Source organism: Pipra filicauda, unplaced genomic scaffold (assembly GCF_003945595.2).
Source record: "Pipra filicauda isolate LSUMZ 115617 unplaced genomic scaffold, ASM394559v2 scaffold264_size1072897_pilon, whole genome shotgun sequence".
NCBI classification, from domain to species: domain Eukaryota; kingdom Metazoa; phylum Chordata; class Aves; order Passeriformes; family Pipridae; genus Pipra; species Pipra filicauda.
In genome coordinates, this window is record NW_024104381.1 from 333,034 (window position 1) to 356,294 (window position 23,261).

At 65.0% G+C, this 23,261-nt stretch overlaps 1 protein-coding gene across 1 annotated transcript; it reads left to right on the top strand.

Annotated features, from left to right (window-relative positions):
* Positions 1–7,467: 7,467 nt before the first annotated feature.
* Positions 7,468–22,879, top strand: PIK3C2B (phosphatidylinositol-4-phosphate 3-kinase catalytic subunit type 2 beta). Its single transcript, XM_027747002.2, has 32 exons — positions 7,468–8,559; positions 10,067–10,167; positions 10,288–10,442; positions 10,561–10,681; positions 12,367–12,478; positions 12,569–12,648; positions 12,728–12,791; positions 13,284–13,430; positions 13,676–13,709; positions 14,040–14,235; positions 15,416–15,538; positions 16,344–16,511; positions 16,675–16,786; positions 16,875–17,017; positions 17,651–17,839; positions 17,950–18,043; positions 18,118–18,212; positions 18,292–18,472; positions 18,818–18,925; positions 19,013–19,105; positions 19,364–19,493; positions 19,735–19,871; positions 19,990–20,159; positions 20,319–20,475; positions 20,556–20,665; positions 20,756–20,957; positions 21,041–21,165; positions 21,260–21,377; positions 21,533–21,614; positions 21,709–21,815; positions 21,891–22,019; positions 22,095–22,879. The coding sequence occupies exons 1-32, from the start codon at positions 7,678–7,680 to the stop codon at positions 22,281–22,283; spliced, it is 4,854 nt and encodes a 1,617-aa protein (XP_027602803.2). The 5' UTR covers positions 7,468–7,677; the 3' UTR covers positions 22,284–22,879.
* Positions 22,880–23,261: the final 382 nt, after the last annotated feature.

The window sequence follows — 23,261 nt, forward strand, 5'->3', positions numbered from 1 at the left end:
GGGGAGGTTTGGTTTTTGGGATTCCTCCAGCCGAGCCGCAGCTCATCCCGACACTGCAGGTGACAATTCCCATCAGAAGTGGGTACAGTGGGATTTTTCAGTTGGACATGAGGCTGGCTGAGGCCACTTTTCTCTTAAGGCCTGGTGGGAAATGGGGTCACACTGAGGGACCCCAAAATCCCAGCATCCTCTTACATGGTGTGATGAATCCTGCAAAACCTCCCATCTCCTGGGGAGCCTTCAGGGAGGCTGGGATAATACCCAGGGATATATAATACAGGGATAATCTCTGTGGCCACTAAACCCAAACCACAGCTGTGACCCACAGCCCTCTCAGCCCTCTCCAGCAGCGCTGGGATTCCGGAGGTGACCGTTATCCCTGTCTGCCAGAGCCAGGGAAAACAGATCCCAGCCAGCGCTGCCGTGGCTCTGGCACATCTGCTGCCCACACCGGGGGTCCTCCTGTGCCCCCCCAAGCCCGGGGGTCTGGATGCTGTGGCAGGAGTGTGTCCCCACCGACCCTGGGGGGCTCTGGGGACCAGCACGAGCCCCCCGGTCCCAGTGGGTGCTGTGGGGTGTCCCAGCACCCCCCTGCAGCTCCCCAGAGGAGGGGTGGCACCCCCGTGGGGAGCAGGGGAGGTGGGTGCTGATGGGGATGCCCCCGGGGTTGGGGGAGGTGGAGGGGGCCAGGGCAAAGCAGCAGGGGGGGGTTCATCGCCCACCCACCGTCCCGCGGTGGGGATGATGCGGGACGTGGGGGTGATGCGGGGTGGGGACACGCGGGGGGAGCGTCCCCGGGGCTCCGTGGGCGGAGCTGGAAGAGTCCCAGGGAAAATGCAGGGGGAAAAACGAGGGATACAGGGGCAGAACCCTCGGAGCTCCGCCAGGGGAGGCTGGGAGCGTCCCGGAGATATGCGGGGGAAACCGGAGAGCACCGGGGGGGGCGAGGTGGGGGGGATATGCGGGTATCATTTGGGGGGCTCCGCGGGGAGAACCAGGAGCATCCCAGAGCCATGCAGGGGGACACCGAGGGACACCGGGGCGGCGGTGCGGGGGCGGCATCCCGGGGACAAGCGGGGGGCTCTGCCCGCGGCGCTGTGCAATGCGGGGAGCGGCCGGGAGATGGCCCCGCACCGCCCCGCGCTGCGCCCGCCATTGTCCGCCTTCTCCGCCGCCGCGGTGCTCCCGCCTCCCCACGGCTCCTCCCGCATCTCCCCCGGCTCCTCCCGCATCCCTCCGGCTCCTCCCGCATCCCCCGGCCCCCGCCCGGCGCCGCCGCCGCAGCCGCTCGGAGCAGGTAGGGCCGCATCGGGGAGCGGGGGGACCGCGGGGAGCGGGGGGGGCTCCGGCCCCGGGAGCGGCTCGGCTCGTCTCCTTAAAAAAAAAAAAAAAAAAAGAGAATTTTTCATGTATGCGTTTATCTATATTAATAATTTCTCCTCCCGGAGGAGATGCGGGTCCCGCTCGCCGCTGCGAGGCGTTCCCGGCGCTTCCCAAAATCTCCGGCTCATCCTTGTGCTGCTCCAGCGCTGGGAACCCCAAAAGCCCCGCGGCGGCGGCGTGGGGGGGGACCCGAGGCTGCCCCCCTTCCCCCCGGGCACGGTGCAGGGTCGGGGATCTTGGAATGCCCCCTCGGGCCGCAGGGAGAGGAAAGTTGGGGTGTTTGTATGAACGGGACAGTTAAATGGTCCCCGAGAAATCGCAAAGTTGGTCAGCGGCAAAGAGGAGAGGGAGGGTGGGGGTCCCGTCCCCTCCCGGCGTGGCAGAGTCCCCCCCCCCGGCACAAGGATGGGGACAGACATGGAAAAGGCATGGAGACAGGGATGGGGAAGGGATGGGGGTCATGGAATCCTGGAATGGTTTGGGTCGTGAGGGACCTTAAAGACCGTGTCGTTCCAACCCCCCTGCCGTGGGCAGGGATGCCACCCGCTGGATCAGAGGATAGGGACAGGGACAAGGACAGGGACAAGCCAACCCTCGTGTGCGGCCAGGCAGAGTCAGCTCATCCCACCAAACCTCGGTGCTGGGGGCAGGAGGCACCCGTGAGGGTGCTGGGGGGATGCTGGGGTGCTCCCTCTGCTGCTGCAGAACAGCCCCCTGGATCCGGGACCGCAGGAACGCTCACGAGGAGCAAACTCCGGAGATGTGGGAGCTGTTCCTGCCGCCTGCCCGCAGCTGTTCGTGTGTGTGAGGCCGAGCAGGGATGGGATTGTTCCCGGGATCTGGGTCGGGCTGAGGGAGCACCAGCGTGACCAGGAAAATCAATCCTTCCCTTCCAGAGCGGGAGGGACGGGATAACAGGGAGCTGCGGGGTGAGGAAACCTGCCTGGCGCCCGGCTCTCCCGGGATAACCGCCCCGGCGAGGCGCTGCCCCACCTCCGCGCCTCCCAAATTCCACGGCGAGGTCGGGCAGAGGATCCAGCCGGAGGAGCTGAGGAGCTGCCCTTGCAGCCCCTGCTCCGGGGGTGCTGCAGTGGGAGCGGGTGCTCCGTGTGCCGGGATGCACCAGGATGTGGGAGCACAGGGATGCCCCGGGCTGTGGGCTGGGGAGGGGGGGGGAAGGCCGGGGGGCTGCAAAGGCCGGGGGTCCCACGAGGAGGGACCAGCAGGGCTGTGGCAGCAGCAGCAGCACCCCCAGCCCCATCCCGAGTGAGGGTGTCCGTGTGTGTGTCCAGCCTGTGTCCGTGGGTGTCCTTGGGCTGTGGCTCTCCCAGAGCACGGGAATCCTGCGGGATGAGCAGCCCAGGGAGGTGGTTCCCAGTGCAGACTGGGCTGGGTCTGCTGAGCATTGTGGGGCCCCTGTACCCCAGCAGGGTGCTGTGGGCTGGGGGTGCTCCCCGCTGCTGGACATCCTCGGGGCACTCCAGGAGGATACGTGTCCTCTGTGGATCCCGCTCGGGATCTGGGTCAGGGAGAGCCCCATGGCAACAGGGAACACTTAGGAGCATGTGGCACGGATACAGCTGCCGCCACAGCAGCGGGATCCATCCCCTGGGGCTGACCTGGAGCACTGGGATGTGGGACACGGGGCAGGGCGGGCAGTGCTGCCGCTTCCCAGCTCGTCCCAGCTCCTGTGAGCAGGCAGGATGCTTCCCGTGGGTGCTGGTGTGGTGGGGAGCACTAAGGCTGTGCCGTGCTTCCCATTGCTCAGCTTTCCAGGGCATCTGTGGGGCTCCAGCCCCTCCTTTCCCTGCTGACCCCAGGTAGGCTGTGCCACCCCAGCGCTGCCGGTGCAGCCGGGCAGGTGCCAGGGAGGAAGCCAAGATTTGCATAGGAGGCAGTGCTGGCACCGGGCAGAGCCTGGCATGACCTCCAGCATCCCCCAGGGGGGCCCAGCACCCCAAAAACCCGGCCCTGGGGAGGGTGGTGGGCGCTGGAGCAGCACGGGCTGAGTAATCTGGAAAGTCTGAGCGTGGGTGAGCTCCGGGGCCAGGAGGGCTCTGGGTGTCAGGAGGGCCTTGGCCTCGCCATCAAGGTGAGGGGTCTGCAGTGCGTGGGGACACCGGGGGGTCCCGGGGGGGCTGGTGACTTTAGAGAAGGTCCCACCTTGCTCATCCCTGCACTCTGCAGGTGCTGGGGGAGGTTCAGCATCTCCCGTGGATCTGAGAGCGTGGCTCTCACACCTCGTGGATCTCAGTGTGGCTCTCCCACCTCGCTGCAGTCAGGGCTCTGACATCCCCCCCAACCCCACCCTGGTGGGACCCCCTCCGTGTCCCCTCCGTTGTCCCCATCCAGGACTCGGCTCCAGGTGGTGCCCCCAGGAGCTCCCACCTTTGGCTGCCCTGAGTTGGGGCTTTCCCGTCCCAAACCCGACCCACCTTCCCAGGGCAGGATTTCCTCCCAAGGGTGGAAATACGTAGAAAATGATGGAAGAGCCTTTGGCATTGTCCAGCCTCACATCCTGCCTGCTCTGGAGAGCGGAGAGCTTGGACCAGGCTGGACTTTGCTATTAATAGGAGATGTATCAGCTGGAAGAGGAAGAAACTCCTCCTGCTGAAAGGCAACAGGTTGGAAGCGGGGCTGGATCGTGGGAGACAGGGATGAGCTCTGGGCCCTTCCTACCCCGCTCCTGAAAAAGGCTGGTGACAGCTCCTGGCGGGGGGATCCAGCTCCAACCCCCTCTGGAAACCCACGAGCACAATCCCTGGGATTGCCTGAGAGATCCTGAAATGCCCCATTTCCCTCCTGTTTTGGAGGGGAAAAGGAGAATTGAAAGCAGAGAGTTTCTTCTGGAGGTGGAAGGGGGTGGATTCCTGCTCTGGGGGTGCTGGAGCTGCTGGGAGCCCTGGGAACCTCTCCCCCCATGCCATGAGCTCTGTGGGACAAGGACCTGGAGCATCCCTGCTGCCAGGGGATGTCCCAGGATCCAGTGCATGCAGGGAGCTTTGTCACCCCACTGACAGCGTGGCTGGGGACAACCAGGAGCAGCTCCGTGTCCCCAAGGCAGGGCCATTCCAGCAGCTGGGAATGCCATGGCTCACCCTGCTCAGGGCCACTCCAGCGGCTGGGAATGCCGTGGCTCACCCTGCTGGGTGGGAGCAGCCGGGTGGATGGATGGACCCCCAGCCCCAGAGGTGAAGGCTGGTGCTTTATCCCTCTCAGGGCCGCTCCTCCCTCCGCTGGATTATAAATGGGAGTGAATTGTCTCCCTGATAGGCATAACCTCCATCCCGCTCCCACCGCCGGGAATGTGCCCCTCCAGGGCTTTGCTTCCTCGCCCTCGGATGTCCTCCCAGATGTCCGTGTGCTCCCAGCGCAGCTGCCTGCGAGGGGGAAGGGAGGGATGGAGGGATGGGGGCCACAGAGAACCCCCCCCAGCTCTGCCCTGGGATCCTGTGCCCCCAGTCAGGGCTGGCTCTGCCATGGGATCCTGCTCGGTGTCCCCACACCAAGCAGATGCTGCTCAGGTGCCAGGAGCAGGGGTGGGCACAGAGTGTCTGCAGAGGGGGCTGGGCCCCCCTAAACCCTCTCAGCCTAATGATGGGATCATTAAGGTTCTCATCAAACCCCAGGAGTGCTGGTTGGGCACCAGTCCTGCCCCTGGACGGGCACCTGGAGGGCCACCAGGAGAGCTTGGGGCTGTTCCATGTGGATTCCACCTCCACGGTCCATCTGCTGCCCCAGCTGTGAGGGAAGGGGCTGAGCCACCTGCCTGGGGGTGCTCGTGGTGTCCCCAGCCCAGGTGACATTCCCTGGTTTGCAGGCAGACCCTTCCCACTCTCCACGTGGCTTTTCCCTGGCTGGTGTTGGCACTGGGGGGTTGCTGTGACCAGTCGGGGTTGGACCTTCCTCCCCATCCCCACCCCAATCCCCGTCCCCAGGTGCAGTTCCAGCCCCGTCCCACCGGGATCCTGGGCTCGACCCCACGGGGACATTTCTCTCCTCAGCACGTCAGCAAGATGCAGATGTTTCTCTTGGAGATGAGAGCGGAGTTGTGGCTTTGTCAGCCACAAAAATCACTCCGGGTTTATTGCTTTTGGGTTAAAAGCCCGTTTTCTTTGTTCGGCTTCCAGGAGCCCGGGACTGCCAGCTTTTGGGATTTCTCTTTTTCCAGGAAAAGCCCACAGCTGCCAGCAGGGCCTGAAAAGCCGGGGAAGGGAACATTTTCAGCCTGTCATTCCCCCCTGGAGCCATTTTTTTCCAGTCAGAAAGCAAAGAAATGCTGGTTGGGTTGGTGCTGGGGGGCTGGGGGAGGCTGTGCTGGGGAGGGGATGGATCAGCCTGGAGATGTGGAGCCTGGACCAGGCTCATTAGCAGCCATCTGGTCCTGCACACCCCGGGGTCAGGGGGGCCTGTTGGAGGGTGGGGAGGGAGTGACGTGTCTGGGGGGGCTGGGAGGGGACAGTGACACCACAGGGGACCGGCCTGGTGGCACTGGTGCTGCTCCCCTGGGCTGGAGGAGGGTGGTCACCGGCACAGCCTGGGCTGGACGTGGTTGCCCCGTGCTTGGGGTGGGATGTGGGGGGCACACATGGGGCCAGATGGGCTCCTCCATCCCTGGGATCAGAGCAGGGTCTGCCGGCCTTCTCCTTGCTCCTGCATTCTGTGGGTGAGGGTTTTCCTGCTCCCCCCCAGCTGTGGGCACAGCGAGCTCAGCGATGCCCAAAGCCCTCGGCGGTGCCTTCCACAGCAAAAACACTGGGAAGGGGCAGTTGCACCCTTTTACCCTGAACTGGAGCATCAACCAGAGCCCAGTGTGGTGCACAGGAGAGCCCAGGGTGACAGCAGGGGTCCCGTGTCCTCCCTGTGTCCCGAGGTTCACGAGCCAGCCCTGGCCAGAGCCCCAAAACACTCCGCTGCCTCTCAGCTCCAGGGATTTGAGGTCCTGGCCATCCCCCAGAGCTCTGGGCTCGCTCCACTCTTCTGTTTAACATCCACTTAGTTATTTATTTTGCTAGGAAGGGAAGAGGAGGTGTCACATCCTTCCCTGGGGAGCACGAGCTGCAATCACCACCCTCTGCAGGCGCCGGGTCGGGAGCCAGGGAGCAGATCCCAGTCCAGCCATTCCTGCTCTCCCCTGCACAGCTGAGTGCTGTGGAGCAGCTGCATTTTGAGGGCTGGGGGGAGGCTCAGGGGGATCCATCCAAGGGGGTTATTAGTGCTCAGTGTGCTGTCTGGGTGTCCATCAGTGCCCAGGCTGGTGGGTGCTGGGGAACAGCAGCAGGATCCAGGGAGCAGTGGGAGCTCCAGGCTGTCCTGGGCCTCTCCCGACACAGGGTTTGGAGGCAGGATGCTGTCACCCTCAGACCTTCCTTACTCTGCTCATCTTTTCCATACTCTCTCAGAATTCCCTCATTTTGCTGGCGAGGGCTGACTTTTTATCAAGTGGTACAATAATGGTGCTGAGCTGAGCAGGGGGCTCAGAGCCCTTCCTTGGGGATGCCACAGGATCATGGGCACAGCTGCCCAGCCCGTGCCAGGGCAGGTCCCCAGGGCTTTCAGGGTGACTCAGCCCCAGCTGCAGCCCCAGCCCCGGGCCCTCCCCAACCTGGGGCTTATTTTGTCCTCGGGGAAATACGTCGGGTTCCAGCAATAGCCCCAACAGCTGCTGTGGGGCCAGACAGCCCTGCCTGCCCTGCCTGCCCTGCCTGCACTGCCTGGCTGGTGGCCATCAGGTCGTGAGGAAGCAGCAAAATCTTTATTTTTACCCTGTGGCTTTGCTGAGCCCCTGCATGTTTCCTTCTTTCCATGGCAGAGAGGAAGGGCTGTGCCACCAGCTGCCAGCCTGGCCTTCCTTATCAGAGGGTCAGAGAATCACAGAATGGTTTGGGTGGGAAGGGATGTTCAACTCACCCAGTTCCACTTCCTTCCATGGGCAGGGACACCTTCCACCAGCCCAGGTTTCTCCAAGCTCTGTCTATCCTGGCCTTGGACACTTCCAGGGATGGGGCAGCCACAGCTCCTCTGGGCAACCTGTGCCAGGGCCTCAGCACCCTCACAGGGAAGGATTTCTTCCCAATATCCCATCTAAATCCTTCCTCCTTCAGTTTAAGGCTGTTCCCACTTCTCCTGTCACTCCACGTGTCCCAAGTCCCTCTCCATCCTTCTTGCAGCCCCTTCCTCAGCCCACCCTCAGCACCCTCACCCTGCCCTGCCCGCAGGTAGCCAGCGGAGCAGCAGCATGGCCTTCTCCTGACCCGCCATCCCGGCAGGAAGCGGCGCGGGTTGCCGGGAGCGATGTCGGCTCGGCGCAGCCATGGCGAGCGCTGGCAGTCCCTGGGGATCAGCCGCAAGGAGCTGGCGCTGGCCGAGGCCCTGCAGATGGAATACGACGCCCTGTCCCGGCTGCGGCAGGACAAGGAGGAGAGCCGGGCCAAGCAGAGGGGGGAGCGGCCCCTCATCTCCTGGGACGACCCCGCCGACAGGAACGGCTGCTCCGGGATCAAGGCGGCGCGAGGCCTGTCCGGCTCCGACCCCACGCTCAGCTCCAACGGCCCCGCCGAGCCCCAGGGCCCCCCCGCGCCCCCCGGCCCCAGCCCCCCGCGCCCCCCGGACCCCCAGCCCTGGCTGAAGGGCCCCCTGAGCGGGGACTACCTCTACATCTTCGAGGGCTCCGGGGGGGATTTCCTCGGGGAGCCCCTCAATGGCACCTCGCCCCACGGCGGCGGCGGCGGCTCCCCCAAGAAGCTCTCGCCGCCCCCGCTGCCCCCCCGGCACCCGCTCTGGGGCTCCCCCGAGGGCGGCCAACGCCTGGGCAAGGGGTCCCCGCCGCCCTCCAAAGGCCCCCAGCCCAGGGACATCAACATGTTCTCGGCGGCCCAGGAGCGGGCGCAGGACAAGCTGCTCGGCCGCCGCATCTCCGAGGAGGATCCCTTCGGCCTCGGCGGCTACGGCGGCATCGACGCCATCACCTGCCTCAACCTCAAGTCCACCTACGAGTCCGGGGTGCTGAGGGAAGCTTCCCGGGGCTGGAAGGAGGGCAGGAGCATCTTGGAGAAGGAGTCAAGTGGGAAGCCAGTGGCTCGGAGCAAGACTATGCCCCCCCAGGTGCCCCCGCGGACGTACGGCAGCAGGAAGAACCTGGCGCCAGGCAAGAACCGCAGGATCTCCGTTGACCCGGTGAGAGGCTCCTCTTTCCCTGCCTTGGAATGGGGATGGGATGGAGCTGGGAGCTGGGAACCCAGCACTGGGCTGGGAGCTGGGGGTTTGCTGCGTGCCCTTTGCTGCGGCTCCTTGGATTCCTGTTTGTGCTGTGGGCAGAGGGATCTGTAGGCAGAGACATCATCCCCAGGGATCAGTCAGACTTTTTCCAGGGGTGTGAGATCATGCAGCCACGGCCAAAACCCTCTGGGGTGGGAGAACTGGGTCTGGGAGCCAAGCAGGGCAGATCCCACCCGGACATCATCCCTCTGCCACTGAGTGGATGGGGTGTTCCATGTGCTGCCTCCTCTCCTCACTCTCATGCCCGGGCACTGCTGGACCCCAGACCCTGCAGCCAAAGCCCAGTGCCCACTGGAGGGCATGAGCAGTACCCAGTCCCATGGTTGGAGCTGCTCCAGGGATGCTGGTGCTGAGGTCTCCAGAGCCTGTAGGTGGTTTGCAATGGGCCCATATCCTGCCAGCTCATGAAATGTCACCAGATCCTTTGGAAAGAGATGGGAGTCTCTGCCTGAGAGCTGGGAGATCCCTTTCCTGTTGGCTCACAACATCCTTTCCAATCCCAGCTCCCTTCTTCCCTGAGCTGAGTGGGATAACTTCCCGCTGCTCCCAGAGGCGTCAGGGAATGCTGGCACTGCCACTGGCTCACCCTCGGGGCTGCCACATCCCTTGTCCCTGCTGGGATGCCCGTGGCAAGGGCAGAGCCCCGGCTGTGGCACAGCTCATCCCACCTCCAGCAAGAGGAGGAGATAAATGACAGGATCCCTGACCTTCCTCAGGGATCCCCCCTCCCCACGGGGCGAGGGGCACAGCAGGGGCTCCTGAAGTCACTCCTGGCTTTCTAAGTGCCAGAACCTAATTATAAAAGAGCATTAAAATTGCCTTTAGTGGCTGCAGCGCTCCCCACCTCCCCGTGCCTCCCGGGAGCTGCTGCCTGGGTTAATTGCTCTGACAGAGGGGCCTTTGTTCGCTGCCAGAGAGCGATGGAGCCCCTGGGACCCCCACGCTGGGGGGGGCCTGGCACAGCAGTGCCACCTGCCCCGGCACTGTGGTGGGAGAGCAGCGGGCAGGGCACGGGCAGGGGTTCCCCTGCAGCACCCCCATGGCCTGGGGACAGTCCCTGCCCGTCCTCAGGTCTGTCTCTGCCCACCCCTTGTCTCCCCGAGGAATATCCCTGATGGGGCTTTTGGAAGTAACTGGGAGTGGGTGTTTTTTGGGCGGGTGGTGGGGTCTCCCTTCTCCCAGCCATGGGAAAGGTCCCAGTGACACATCCTGGGGCCGGTGCCCACCTGCCACAGCCCTCCCCATGCCAGCCCACGTCCCCCTGTGCTGCTGCCAGAGCCACTTTGCCCCCACCACAGTGACCCCAGGGGGGCAGTGCCTGGGGGGATGCAGTGAGCCCCATCCCGGTGGGCTGGAGCCCCAGGGAGGCAGTGCCCAGCTGATGGGCTCGTGCTCTGCCCCGTAGGTTGCCCCCCGGCCTCACTCCTTCACCAACGGCTACGAGCTCTTCGAAGTGTCCGAGGAGCGGGACGAGGAGGTGGCTGCCTTCTGCCACATGCTGGACGTGTGAGTACCCAGCCAGGGCAGGAGCCTCCCGCTGCAAAATGCCCCCAAACAGGCGTTTTTCAGGGGCTGGGGCAAACCCCAAACCCGGGCAGCGTCCCTGACCCGTCCCTGCCTCCGCAGGCTGCGCTCCAGCTCCAGCACCGAGGACTATTCCCTCACGGGGCTGGTGTGGAACGCCGTGAACCTCAGCCCGGAGCAGCTGGGCCACGGCGTGAGCCTGAAGGTGACAGTGGTGTGTGACAGCCTGCGGGAGCCCCTCACCTTCACCTGCGACTGTGAGTGCCCCACGCTGCTCAGGGACCCCCTTTGTGACCCCCCGGCTGAGGGCTGGGGGGGGAATCCCACTGTTCCCACCCCCGCAGGGGCTCACGGGGCTGCTCCTCCTCCCCTCAGGCTCCTCCACCGTGGACCTGCTCATCTACCAGGCGCTGTGCTACACCCACGACGAGCTGCACGCCGTCGACGTCGAGGACTTCCTGCTCAAGATCTGCGGCCTCGAGGAATTCCTGCACAAGTGAGTGGCCAGGGAGGGGGCACAAACCCAGCAAAACTCAGCCCAGGAGCTCCAGGACCCAAGCATGGCCTTGGCAGGGCGTGCTGGATGTCCAGGGCTGATCCCGGTCCATTTGCTGCCTCTGGAGCTGTGTCGGTGCTCCTGCCAAAAGCAGCATGTTGGGAGCATCTTTCCCGGTGGCAGGGTGTCCGTCACACTCCCCCACGCGCCTGGAAAACGGGCTGGAGAGCAGGGAGCTGCCAAAAAAGCTCTTTGGAGGAGTATTAATAACAAGCCGTGTCACTGAGCGGAGCCCGGCTTCTCCCAGCCCCCTGGTTAAATTCCAGGAGGAGGTGGGAAAGGGATGTCAGGGGCACAGGAGCATCAGGGCTGCACTGGGCAGAGCCAGGAGTGGGTGATGGGGATCCCTCCTGCCCTGCCTCACTGCATTTCCTGGAGGAATTCTGTGTTTCCATGCGGGTTCGGGGGTCTGGAGGCTCGGGAGAGCTCCCTGCAGAGGGACATGCAGCAGCCACAGCTCCGGGCAGGAGCCAGCTCCTGGTGCTGGAGAGCTGCCCTGGGCCTGGCCCTGCCACGGGAATTCGGTGGGAGCTCTGCCAGGGCCTCCAGGAGCTGCTGGTTTGGGCCCTAAAGGGACGGCTGGGAATTGCTGGGACCGGGAGAAGGCTGCACGGCACCGGAGCAGAGCCCAGCTCTGCTCCTGCCACCCAAAGGGGCTCCAGGGCCACCCAAAGGGGCTGTTCCTGTCAGTGCTGAGCCCGTGGGTTTCCAAACAGCCCAGTGCAGGTGTGTGCAGGTGTGTACATGTGTGTACAGGTGTGTACAGGTGTGCACATGTGTGGGTACAGCAGCATCTCCGAACCTGCTGTAGGAGACTCAGGGCTGCCAGGGATCACCCAGCTGCAGGGTGGATCCATCCATCTAGGATGGCATTTCCCAAAGGGACGAAGCTCCTGCTTTTTTGGCAGGGAACAGGGAACATCCCGGGCACGGAGCAGGGCAGTCCCCAGTGAACATTTCCACGTATCTCCCGGGGCCCTCAAAGGGTCTCTGGGAAAGCCCCGGGACATAAAACCCCTTTGTCACAGGTCTTTTCTTCCCACATCTTCCCGTGGCAGAGGAGATGCTGGAAGTGCCAAACCCCCCCTGCAGAGCCAGCCGGGCCCTTGAGCTCTGCAAACCAGGCTGAGCTGCTGTCACTGGGACTGAGCCAGGGCTGAACTGGCTCCTTCTCCCCGGAGCCAGCAGAGGAAGCGGGTCTGGATGGCAGAGTGGGTCCCACTCCAGGGGGGCTTCCCATGCCGGTGGGCACAGCGGGATCAGGCTGTCACTCCTTGCTCCGGGGCTCACCCCAGCCCTGCTGCCAGCCAGAGCATCCTCCAGCTCCTCAGATCCGTGCTCTGCTTCCCACGCAGCGCCGGGCACGTCCTGGCACGACGGGCTGCTCCGCTCCCGGCCCCGTCGCGCCGGCAGGGCCGGGCACGGCTCTGTGCAGGGCGCAGGGGAAGGAGGGAAAACAATGGCTCATTCTCCGGGTTTCCTCGTGCCACAAAGGTCCGTTTGCAGGCCAGGAGGCCGCCCTGAGCCCCAGCCGAGGCTGCCTGGCCGCGGGATGTGGGGATGGGGCAGCCCGGGTGGGATTTTGGGGCGCGGCAGGGGACGAGCGTGAGGTCGTGTCCCCGCAGCAAACACGCCCTGGGCAGCCACGAGCACATCCAGCACTGCAGGAAGTTTGACACGGACATCCGGCTGCAGTTGATGAGGAGGAAGGGGGTGCGCAGCGACCTGGCCCGCACGGTGGGTGCCGGGGGCGCGGGGGGCATCGGGGGGTCCTGTGCCATCCCCCCGGGGTGGGGGCATCCCCGCTCAGCATCTCTCCATCCCCAGGCCAGCGACGACCAGAGCCCCTCCACCCTCAACCACTACATCCACCTGCAGGAGAGGCCCATCAAACAGACCATCAGCAGGTAGGGGGGTGCAGCAGGACCGGCCCCCCACTCCAGGGGCCTGCCTGGCCGGGGCTGAGCTCTGCTCCCTGTCCCCCAGGCAGGCCCTGAGTCTCCTCTTCGACACCTTCCACAACGAGGTGGATGCTTTCCTGGCGGCCGAGGTGAGCAGCAGGGCTGGAGGGGGGTTTTGGGGGCTCCCTTGCCTGGTTTGCTGTGGGTTCTTTCCCCTGTTCGTTGTGGGGCTCAAAGGGGGTGTCAGAGAAAGGGAGTGGCTGTGAATCGTAGAATCATCACAGAATCAGGGAATACCCTGGGCTGGAAGGAACCCACAGGAATCATCCAGTCCAACTCCTGACCCCGCACAGGACACCCCAAAACCCCACCCTGTCCCTGAGAGCGTTGTCCAAACCCTCCTGGAGCTCTGGCAGCCTTGGGGCCGTGCCCGTTGCCCTGGGGAGCCTGTTCAGTGCCCCACCACCCTCTGGGGAAAGAACCTTTCCCTGAGATCCATCCTAACCCTCCTCTGACAGGGGAAAATAGAGGAAGCTGAGGCACAGACTGACACATCCCCCAGTGCTGGCTGTGTGCCGGGGGGCAGCCCCCGCCCCCTCAGCTGCCCGGGGGTCCCACATCAGCCCCTCTCTGCCCTCCAGGGAGACTTCCCCCTGAAGGCAGAGCGGGTGATCCAGTCTGTCATGGCCATCTGCAACGCCCTGGCAGCCGTGGAGTCCCAGGAGATCACGGCAGCCCTCAACCAGATGCCCCCCTGCCCCTCCCGCATGCAGCCCAAAATCCAGAAGGTGAGTGGGGGGGAAAGGGGGTGGCTCAGCCAGGGGCTGCAGAGGGGAAGCACGTTGTCACATCTGGCTGCTTTCCCCCGCTTCCTCCCGCTGCACCACGTGGAAAATTCCCGAATTATCTGGGAGCAGGCAGCTGCCTGGCTCTGGCAGCCGGGGCTGGTTACGTAAAGGCCGCCTCGGCTCCCCCGGCAGCGCGGGGCTGGCGCTCAGGGGGCTCCTGTGGTTTCTCTTTTTTTCCTCAACAGGATCCAAATGTCCTGGCCAAGAGGGAAAATCGAGGTATTTCTGTTCTCCTTCTCCCCCCTCTCCTTCTGGGCTCGAGTTCGTGGTGCTTTTAATCTTCAAGCCCCTCCCCTTTCAATTATCAAGGCCAAAAAAAAAACCAACGTGCTTGAAAGCATTCTGGTTAAAAAAAAAAAAAAGAAGGAAGGTTTCCTGGGGGGCTGGTTGTTGTTCCTCAGTGTGAACTCCAAATGGGAAGGCTGGAATTACTTTGTCCTGGGGGAAACCTGCCCTTGGGTCCCTCCAGCATCCCACACCCGGCCCTGAGGGATGTCCCGGGAGGCAGTGGGGTCCACGGGGGGCTCATCCCTGTCCCTGTTCCCTCAGAGCGGATCGTGGAGAGCCTGACAGCCGCCATCCTGGACATGGTGGAGCTCTACTGCAGCACCTTCAACGCCGACTTCCAGCCGGCCGTGCACGGGAGCCGGGAGCTGGGCGTGGCACAGGAGGCTCAGCTCCTCTCCTGCCCCCTGTCCTTCACCGTCTATGCCACCCACCGCATCCCCATCACCTGGGCCGCCAGGTAAGGGCGGCTCCAACACACCTGGGCAGGGCTGGCCCTCCCCTGGAGGAGTGTCCTCGTCCTCCTGTCCCAGATGTTCGCAGGCACGGAGGGAGTAAGAGCTAACCCAGCCCGAGCCTCCTGGATTGGGATTCCGGGACGGGAATAGAGAATGTTAGAATATCCCGAGTGGGAAGGGCTCGTTATGGGGCTCTGAGGGTGTGTCAGAGAAAGGGAAAGGCCATGAATCATGGAATATCCTGAGTGGGATCCCGCAAGGATCACTGAGCCTGACTCAGGGCACCCCAAAATCCCACCCTGAGCCTGGGGATGCTGGTGCTGATGGGCAGGGAGGGATGCTCACCCGAGCTCTGGATGGGATGGCTCTGCTGTGCTCTCCCATCCCCACAGGTCCCAGGAGCAAGGGCTAACCCACCCCGATCTTCCTGGGCTGGGATTCCAGGGTAGGATCATAGACTCCGAGAATCATAGAATATCCTGAGCTGGGATGGAGCCACAGGGATTGTGGAGTCCAACTCCTGTACCTTGCACAGGACACCCCCAAATCCCACCGCGAGCCCGGGGGTGCCGGGGGGGGAGGAGCTGCGCTCTCCCCATCCAAACCACACGGATCACGCCGCATCCCTCCAGTCCCACACCGCCCCCGGGGGAGGTGACATATGGCACCACGGAGCGGCCCCACGCCCCACGGGCCCTTTGTTCGGTGCCTCGGTGCCCGTGCCCGGCGCGGGGGGCCGGGGGGGGGTGTGATGGGGGGCGCGGGGTGGGCGAGGCAGCGGCGCCGGCAGCAGCCGCCCCGCCGGGGACCCCTCGCCTTTGTGCTGCCCTTAATGTATTCCCCTTGGTGGCTGGCTCCGAACAAAGGCGGCAGCCTGGGAAATGCCGGCAGCCCCTGACCCCCGGCGCCCCGCCGCCCTGCCCGGATTGTCGCTCGGCACCTGCCACATGGCAGGGCCCCCCCGCCGCCCCCCCCGGGGACGGGATGTGCGGTGGCATATGGTGCTGGGGACGGGGGGGACGGGGGGGGGGGGCTGCCGGCTCTGCCCCTCTCCTTTCCCGGGCCTGGGGAAGGCGTTGGGTTCAGCACCTCCATCCTCCCGTTTGCCCCGTGGCAGGGCAGCCCCCTGGGTACCAGCTCCTCTGACCCCCCCAGCTCATGGCCCCCTCTCTCCCCTCGCAGCTATGAAGATTTCTACCTCTCCTGCTCCCTCAGCCACGGCGGGAAGGAGCTGTGCAGCCCCCTGCTCACCAGGAAGGCCCACGTCTACAAATACCTCTTCCACCTCATCATTTGGGACCAGCAGTAAGGCAGTGCCCCAACCACGGGGTGGGCACGGGGGTCCCGGTGCCATGCCCAGCCACACTGCCTTCCTCCTCCTCCTCCTCCTCCTCCTTCTCCCCTGCTCCAGCAGCTCCTCTCTGCACCTCTCCCTGGCTTTGGGGTGTTGGAAGCTCTTGTGTCATCCCCTGGAATAGCAGCAGCCCCAGCGCCAGCTCTGCCCTTCCGGACCTGCCTGTTGCACCCGGGAAAGGGGATCTGCTCCAAAAATAGCCCCGGGAGCAGGCAGGGAGGCCGGGCCGGGCCCTCGCCATGCCTGGCATTCGCAGTGTGCGGGGAGGTGGGGATGGGACGGGATAATTTTAGAAGGTGCCCCAAGGACAGGCACCCGGCGGGACGGCCGCGAGCAACCCCCTTCCCCCGGGATGTAGCTGCCACCCTGGGCTCCCTGGGAGGAGGAGGAGAGGAATCGGAGAGGAATCTCAGCCCTGGGGTCCCACAAGGCCCCCCCAGGCCGTGGGACAAGGTCAGTGAGCAGTGGGGGGTGTCCATGGCGGCCCCCTGTCCCACGGTCACCTTCCCGGGACAGGGACAGGACCAGCTGGCTCTCCCCAAACCCAACTGCTCCCTGCAGGGTGTCTGCCCACGGCAGGGGACCTCCATCCCACAGTGGGGACACGGAGCACCCCCGTGCCAGCAGTAAAGGCGTCAGTAGGGCTGGGCTGTCCCAGGGCACGTTTGGCATCCCAAGAGGGGGGCTGGAGCCATGGGGTGCTGGGAGTGCCCGTCCCTGGCATGGCTGAGCCTCTCTCTGATCGTTCTCTTGCAGGATCTGCTTCCCAGTCCAGGTGAACCATCTCCCACGGGAGACGCTGCTCAGTGTCACGCTCTTCGCTGTGCCCGTCCCACCCCCAGGCAGCTCCTCCGACACCAACAAGCAGCGGCGGGTCCCCGAGGCCCTGGGCTGGGTGACCACCCCCCTCTTCAACTTCAGGCAGTACGTGGGGTGTCCCACCACCACCAAGGGGCCGTGCTGGCATCCCCCAGGGGCACAGGAGGGTCCCCAGTGCCGTGGTGGGGTCCCCACTGCAGCGGTGCCACCCTCGTGCCCTGGCAGAGTGGCCCCCGCTGCCAGGCTCTCACCCCTCCTCCTCCTCCAGGGTCCTGACCTGTGGCAGGAAGCTCCTGGGCTTGTGGCCGGCGACCCAGGACAACTCCCGAGCCAGGTCGAGTGCCCCCAACTTCCACCAGCCCGACAGTGTCATCCTGCAGGTACGTCCTGGCACGGGGGGTTCCATGGGACATCCCCCCCTCCCTGAGCTCCACGTGTGGATCCCCTCACCCTCTGCCTCTGCCCCAGATCGACTTCCCCACCTCGGCCTTCGAGGTGAAGTTCACCAGCCCTCCCGCGGCCGAGTTCAGCCCCCGGTACGAGTTTGGCAGCCTGGGGGAGGAGGAGCAGCGCCAGCTGCGAGAGGCCATGCAGAAGAAATCGCTCTACTGGTGAATAAACGGGGGTGGCATCACCCTGCTGGGGAGGGGGGGCACTGCTGAGAGACCCCCAGCACGCACAGGGGGTGTCTGAGGGTCTGCCCCTGCCCCTGGCGGGGATGAGGCTGGAGCTGGTGTTTTCTGGAGCTGTCATCGGTCCTCCTGAGCTCTGCCCCCCCGGCTGCCCCTCTCTGGCCATGTCCCCTCAGCAGGGACAGCTGCCCAGCCCCTCGTCCAGCCTGGCACGGCCAAGGGTCCATAAATGGGGGATCGGGTGTCGGCAGCTGTGCCGGGATCCACTGAGCAGAAACCTGTGGGGTGGGCAGGGGTCTCTGAGCAGGGGGACCCCCTGTGCCTGGGGGTCCTGGCTGTGCCTTGGGGGACAGTCCTGCTGCCCATCAGCCCCTCCTTCCCACAGGTAGAGCCATGGTGGGGATGCAGGGAGGGCTCAGAGGGGTTTATCCCACGCACCGTGCTCGGGGGGCGGCAGAGGGATGACACCTCCCCAGTCTGCCAGCCCCATCCAGAGACAGAGGGATGCCAGCTCTCTCCACAGCCAGGCCCATCCCATCCCTGCGGTTTGGGGGCACAGGGATGACCCTCCCCAGCCCTGTGCCCCGTGCCATGCCCCCCCCTCGCCTCCAGGCTGACAGATGCGGACCGGCAGCGGCTCTGGGAGAAGCGGTGCCACTGCCACGCCGAGCCCGGGGCCCTGCCCATGCTGCTGGCCAGTGCCCCCAGCTGGGACTGGGCCTGCCTGCCCGACATCTACGCCCTGCTCGGCCAGTGGACCTCCATGAGCCACCAGGATGCCCTGGGGCTCCTGCACGCCACGTAAGCCACCCCTGGGCCGTGGGTGGGGGTGTGCACCCCGTGGCACTGCCACCCACCCTGCGTGGGGGATGCTGAGGGTGCTGCCTCCGTGACTCCTGTCCCGGGTGCAGGTTCCCAGACCAGGAGGTGAGGAGGACGGCCGTGCAGTGGATCGACTCCATCTCCGACACGGAGCTGCTGGACTACCTGCCCCAGCTGGTCCAGGTGTGTGGTGGCACTGGGATGTCTCACCGGGTGCCCGCCGGTCCCACTGTGCCCCAACGCTGTGCCCTCCCCAGGCCCTGAAGTACGAGTGCTACCTGGACAGCCCCCTGGTGCGCTTCCTCATGAAGAGAGCGATCTGTGACCTCAAGATCACCCACTACTTCTTCTGGTGGGTTTGGGGGGCTCTGGGGGTGACAGGGGGGGTCCCCTGGGCCTCGCCTGACCTGCCATGCCCCTGCCCCGAGCAGGCTGCTGAAGGACGGGCTCAAGGACTCCCAGTTCAGCATCCGGTACCAGTACCTGCTGGCGGCCCTGCTGTGCTGCTGCGGGAAGGGGCTGCGGGAGGAGTTCGACCGCCAGTGCCTGCTGGTCAGCACACTGGCCAGGCTGGCACAGCAGGTCCGGGATGCTGCCCCCTCCGCCCGCCAGGTGGGTGCCAGGGTGCTGGGAGGGGGTGCCGGGCTGGGTGTCAGCCCCCCATCCCATACCCACCCATCCCATACCCACCCCATCCCATACCCACCCATCCCATGCCCATCCCATCCCATACCCACCCATCCCATACCCACCCATCCCATGCCCATCCCATCCTGTGTCTACCCTGTCCTGTGCCCACTATATCCCATACCTACTCCAACCCATGCTCACCCTGTCCCATTCCCATCCCGTGCTCACCCAATTCCGTGCTCACCCTGCCCCTTACCCACCCCATCCCACGCCCATCCTCATCTTACCCCATCCCATGCCCACCCCCGCCCCGTGCCCGCCCCACAGGGCATCCTCCGCGAGGGGCTGGAGGACGTGAAGCAGTTCTTCAAGGCTCACGGCTCGTGCCGGCTGCCGCTCAGCCCCAGCCTGCTGGTGAAGGGCATCGTGCCCCGGGTGAGTGCCGGACCCAAGGGGCACCGGGGGGTCTCCTGTGCCCGCTCCCAGCTCGCCCTGACGGGCTGTGCCTTCCTCCCGTGGCAGGACTGCTCCTACTTCAACTCCAACGCCGTCCCGCTCAAGCTCTCCTTCCAGAACGTGGATCCCCTGGGGGAAAACATCCGAGTCATCTTCAAGGTGAGCCTGGCACGTGGCACCTTTGGCCATGCCCAGACCCCCGGCATGACCACCCTAATCCCCTGACCCTCATCCCCCACTGCCCCCTGCCTCTGACGTCCCTCCCCCTGCCTCTGATGTCCCTCCCATGGTTCTGATGCCTCTCCCCTGTCTCTGATGCCTCTCCCCCTGTCTCTGGTGGCTCTCCCCTGTCTCTGATGCCTCTCCCCTGTCTCTGATGTCTCTCCCCTGTCCCTGATGGCTCTCCCCTGCTGGCAGTGTGGCGATGACCTGCGGCAGGACATGCTGACGCTGCAGATGATCCGGATCATGAACAAGATCTGGGTGCAGGAGGGGCTGGACATGCGCATGGTCATCTTCCGCTGCTTCTCCACGGGCCGTGGGCGAGGTGAGCTGGGGTCAGGGCATCCCAGGGGGGCACGTGGGGCTGGTGATGGCACAGGAGGCCCTGTGGGGACCTGTGATCCACCTTTGGTCTGACCCCACCAGCTCACGTAGGAGCGTGGCTTTGGGGGCTGTCACTCAGTGGTGATGGTTTGGGGGTGCCTGGGTCGGTGGCAGAGTGGGGTTGGGGTCTCGGTGCCCCCCGGGTGGGTTGGAAGGGTCTCACCCTGTGTCCCGGCCGCCAGGCATGGTGGAGATGATCCCCAACGCCGAGACCCTGCGCAAAATCCAGGTGGAGCACGGCGTGACGGGCTCCTTCAAGGACCGGCCACTGGCAGACTGGCTGCAGAAACACAACCCCGAGGAGGACGAGTATGAGAAGGTGAGGAAGAGCCTGGCAGCGTCCCTGCTTATGTCCCCCCCTCCAGGGATGAGACCCCCTCGCTTCCCATCGCGTCCAGGCTTTCTCCACGCCTGCTCTCTCCTTCCCTCCCTCCCAGGCCGTGGAAAACTTCATTTACTCCTGCGCCGGCTGCTGCGTGGCCACCTACGTGCTGGGGATCTGTGACAGGCACAACGACAACATCATGCTCAAGACCACGGGCCACATGTTCCACATCGACTTCGGCAGGTTCCTGGGCCACGCGCAGATGTTCGGCAACATCAAGAGGTGAGAAAAGCCTCGGCTGCCTCCCTCTGCCCAGGGGGGGTTTGGTGGGTGAATCCTGCTCTCCTCGTCCTGGTGGTGGGTGAAGCCCCCTCTCCTCGTCCTGCTGGTGTGGGATCCCCGTCCGTGCTCACCTTCTGTCCCTCCTCTCCCCCGGCGCAGGGACCGGGCGCCGTTTGTCTTCACCTCGGACATGGCCTATGTCATCAACGGCGGGGACAAGCCCTCCAGCCGCTTCCACGACTTCGTGGACCTGTGCTGCCAGGCCTACAACCTGATCCGCAAGCACACCCACCTCTTCCTCAACCTGCTGGGGCTGGTGAGAGCCGGGGGGCCGCAGCTTCCCCCCCTCCCAGGGGTCCCCCCGCCGCCTGCCCTCACCCCTGCCTCACTTCCCAGATGCTGTCCTGTGGCATCCCCGAGCTCTCCGACCTGGAGGACCTCAAGTACGTCTACGATGCCTTGAGGCCACAGGACTCTGATGCCGATGCCACCACCTACTTCACCAGGTAGAGGACAGGGGTGGGCGAAGGGGCAGGAGCGGACGGAGGGGCAGCGGCGCCGGCTCCGTGCTGAGCACACCGTGGCCTCGTTGGCAGGTTGATCGAGTCCAGCCTGGGCAGCGTGGCCACCAAGCTCAACTTCTTCATCCACAACCTGGCGCAGATGAAGTTCACGGGCTCGGACGCCCGTCCCACGCTCTCCTTCGCCCCCCGCACGCACACCCTCAAGACGTCCGGCCGGATCCGCGACGTCTTCCTGTGCCGCCACGAGAGGGTCTTCAACCCCAGCAAGGGCTACGTGAGTGGGGACAGCTGGGGACAGCTGAAAGGGTGCACTCAGGGCGCCCCGGGGTCCCACCTCACAGCCCTGCCTCCCCGCAGACCTACGTGGTGAAGGTGCAGCGGGAGAGCCCGGGCGAGGTGACCTTCGTGCAGCGCACCTTCGAGGAGTTCCAGGAGCTGCACAACAAACTGCGCCTCCTCTTCCCCTCCTCGCTGCTGCCCAGGTACCCCCGCAGCCCCCCAGCCCCCCGGGGCTCCCCCCAGCCCCCCAGGGCTCCCCCCAGCCCCCCGGGCTCGGCTGAGGGTCCGTCCCTGCAGCTTCCCCAGCAGGTTCGTCATCGGGCGCTCGCGGGGCGAGGCGGTGGCCGAGCGGCGCAAGGAGGAGCTGAACGGCTACATCTGGCACCTGATCCATGCAGCCCCCGAGGTGGCAGAGGTGGGCAGCTGGGGCAGGGGGCTGCGGGGAGGTGGGGGCAGTGCCAGGGACAGCAGCATGGTGGGACAGTGCGCTGTGTGAATGCTGGTGCGTGTCCCATGCCCCGAACTGCGGGGACGCCACAGCCACCACTAATGTCACCTCCTCCCCTGCAGTGTGACCTCATCTACACCTTCTTCCACCCCCTGCCCCGGGACGAGAAGGCAGCTGGCACCAACCCGACCCCAAAGCCGGCAGGTAGGGAGAGGGGTGGGCAATGGAGGGGGGCAATGGTGGGGGGTGATGGTGGGGGGCTGCTGTCCCACCCCACCCCTGCTTTCCTCCTCTCCAGACGCCACGTGGGCTCGTTCCCTGGGGAAGGTCGGCGGGGAGGTGAAACTCTCCATCTCCTACAAGAACAACAAGCTCTTCATCATGGTGATGCACATCCGGGGGCTGGTAGGTGCCCGGTGGGAGCAGGGTGGGGGTCCCTCCCCCCGCTGCGCTCACGGGGCCCCCCCGCTCTGCCCACAGCCCCCCTTGCAGGACGGCAACGACCCCGACCCCTACGTCAAGACCTACCTGCTGCCCGACCCCCAGAAAACAACCAAGAGGAAAACCAAAGTGGCCCGAAAAACCTGCAACCCCACCTACAACGAGATGGTAGGTTGGGCGGGGCCGGGGCTGGGGGACCCGAAGGGGGCCGTGGCTGAGGGTCCGTCCCTCTGTGCCCCACAGCTGGTGTACGACGGGATCCCCCGGGGGGACCTGGAGCAGCGGGAGCTGCGGCTGAGCGTGCTGAGCGAGGAGGGCTTCTGGGAGAACATCCTGCTGGGGGAGGTGGGCATCCGCCTGCGCGACCTGGACCTGGCGCAGGAGAAGATGGGCTGGTTCGCCCTGGGGTCCCGCGGCCACGGCACCCTCTGAGGGACCCCCCGGCACGGCCCCCGCGGCGCTGCCCACCCCGGGGTGTCCCCGAGGGATCCTGCCACGGGTGCCTCCTTTTTTAAGTTTACCTTGTGTCAAGGGAGCAACGCGGGGCGGGAGGGGCGGGCAGAGGCGTGGGGGGCGTTTCGGGGCTTATTTCTTCCTTTGGGATATCTGTATTTTAATTTTTTTTAATAACGAGTAGCCGGGCACCGGGGGCGGAGGGGAGAGGGAGGTGGTGCAGGGCTTTGCTGTGGGCTGGAGGGGGTGTGTATCCCCTCCGGGTCCAGCCCCAGCCTGCCTGGAGCCGGGCAATTCCCACCCCGGGGAATTCGCTCCCAAAGGAGAGCGGCGTGGCGGGGTGCCCGTTCCGTGTGGCTGAGCCCTCCCCGATGCCACGGGAAGGGGACAGCCGGCCCATCTCCCTGTCCCTGTGCCGTGGGGACATCCATCTCCTCGCCTGCCACCCGGCCCCGGGTGCGGGCTTGGTGCCTGTGGTGCTTTGTTTACAGCGACAGCTCCGTAAACGGACGAAATGTTTCTCAGGATCGAGAATAATGAACTTAACCTTTATATTAAAAGTTTTAAATATTGGTTCTGGTGGCACTTGGGCCGAGGGGGGGCCTGATTTTTGCCAGCAGAGGGGGATGGGGGAGCTGCTGGGGCTGGGAGAGCTGGGACCCTCCTGCCTCGGGACCCTCTTGTGTTGGGACCTTCCTGCCTGGAACAATGGTGGGAAGTTACAGGAGATGAAAGACACAGGGCGACACGTGGATGATGCCTGCACCTCTGCCTGCACCTTTGCCTGCACATTTGCCCGCACCTCTGCACATCTGCCTGCACATCTACCTGCAAATTTACCTGAACCCTGCTTGCCTATCTGCCCACACATCTGTCTGCGCCTCTGCAGCTCTAGCTGCTCTTCTGCCCGCACCTCTGCCTGCACATCTACCTGTACTTCTGCCTGCATATCTGCCT

Bases quoted from the DNA above. Each gene is read 5' to 3' on its own strand.
- PIK3C2B (XM_027747002.2), top strand. From the start codon at position 7,678: ATGTCGGCTCGGCGCAGCCATGGCGAGCGCTGGCAGTCCCTGGGGATC. The intron at 13,710-14,039 runs GTATTTCTGTTC...CTGTTCCCTCAG, and splicing joins GGCCAAGAGGGAAAATCGAG to AGCGGATCGTGGAGAGCCTG. The intron at 19,106-19,363 runs GTGAGCCTGGCA...CCCTGCTGGCAG, and splicing joins ACATCCGAGTCATCTTCAAG to TGTGGCGATGACCTGCGGCA.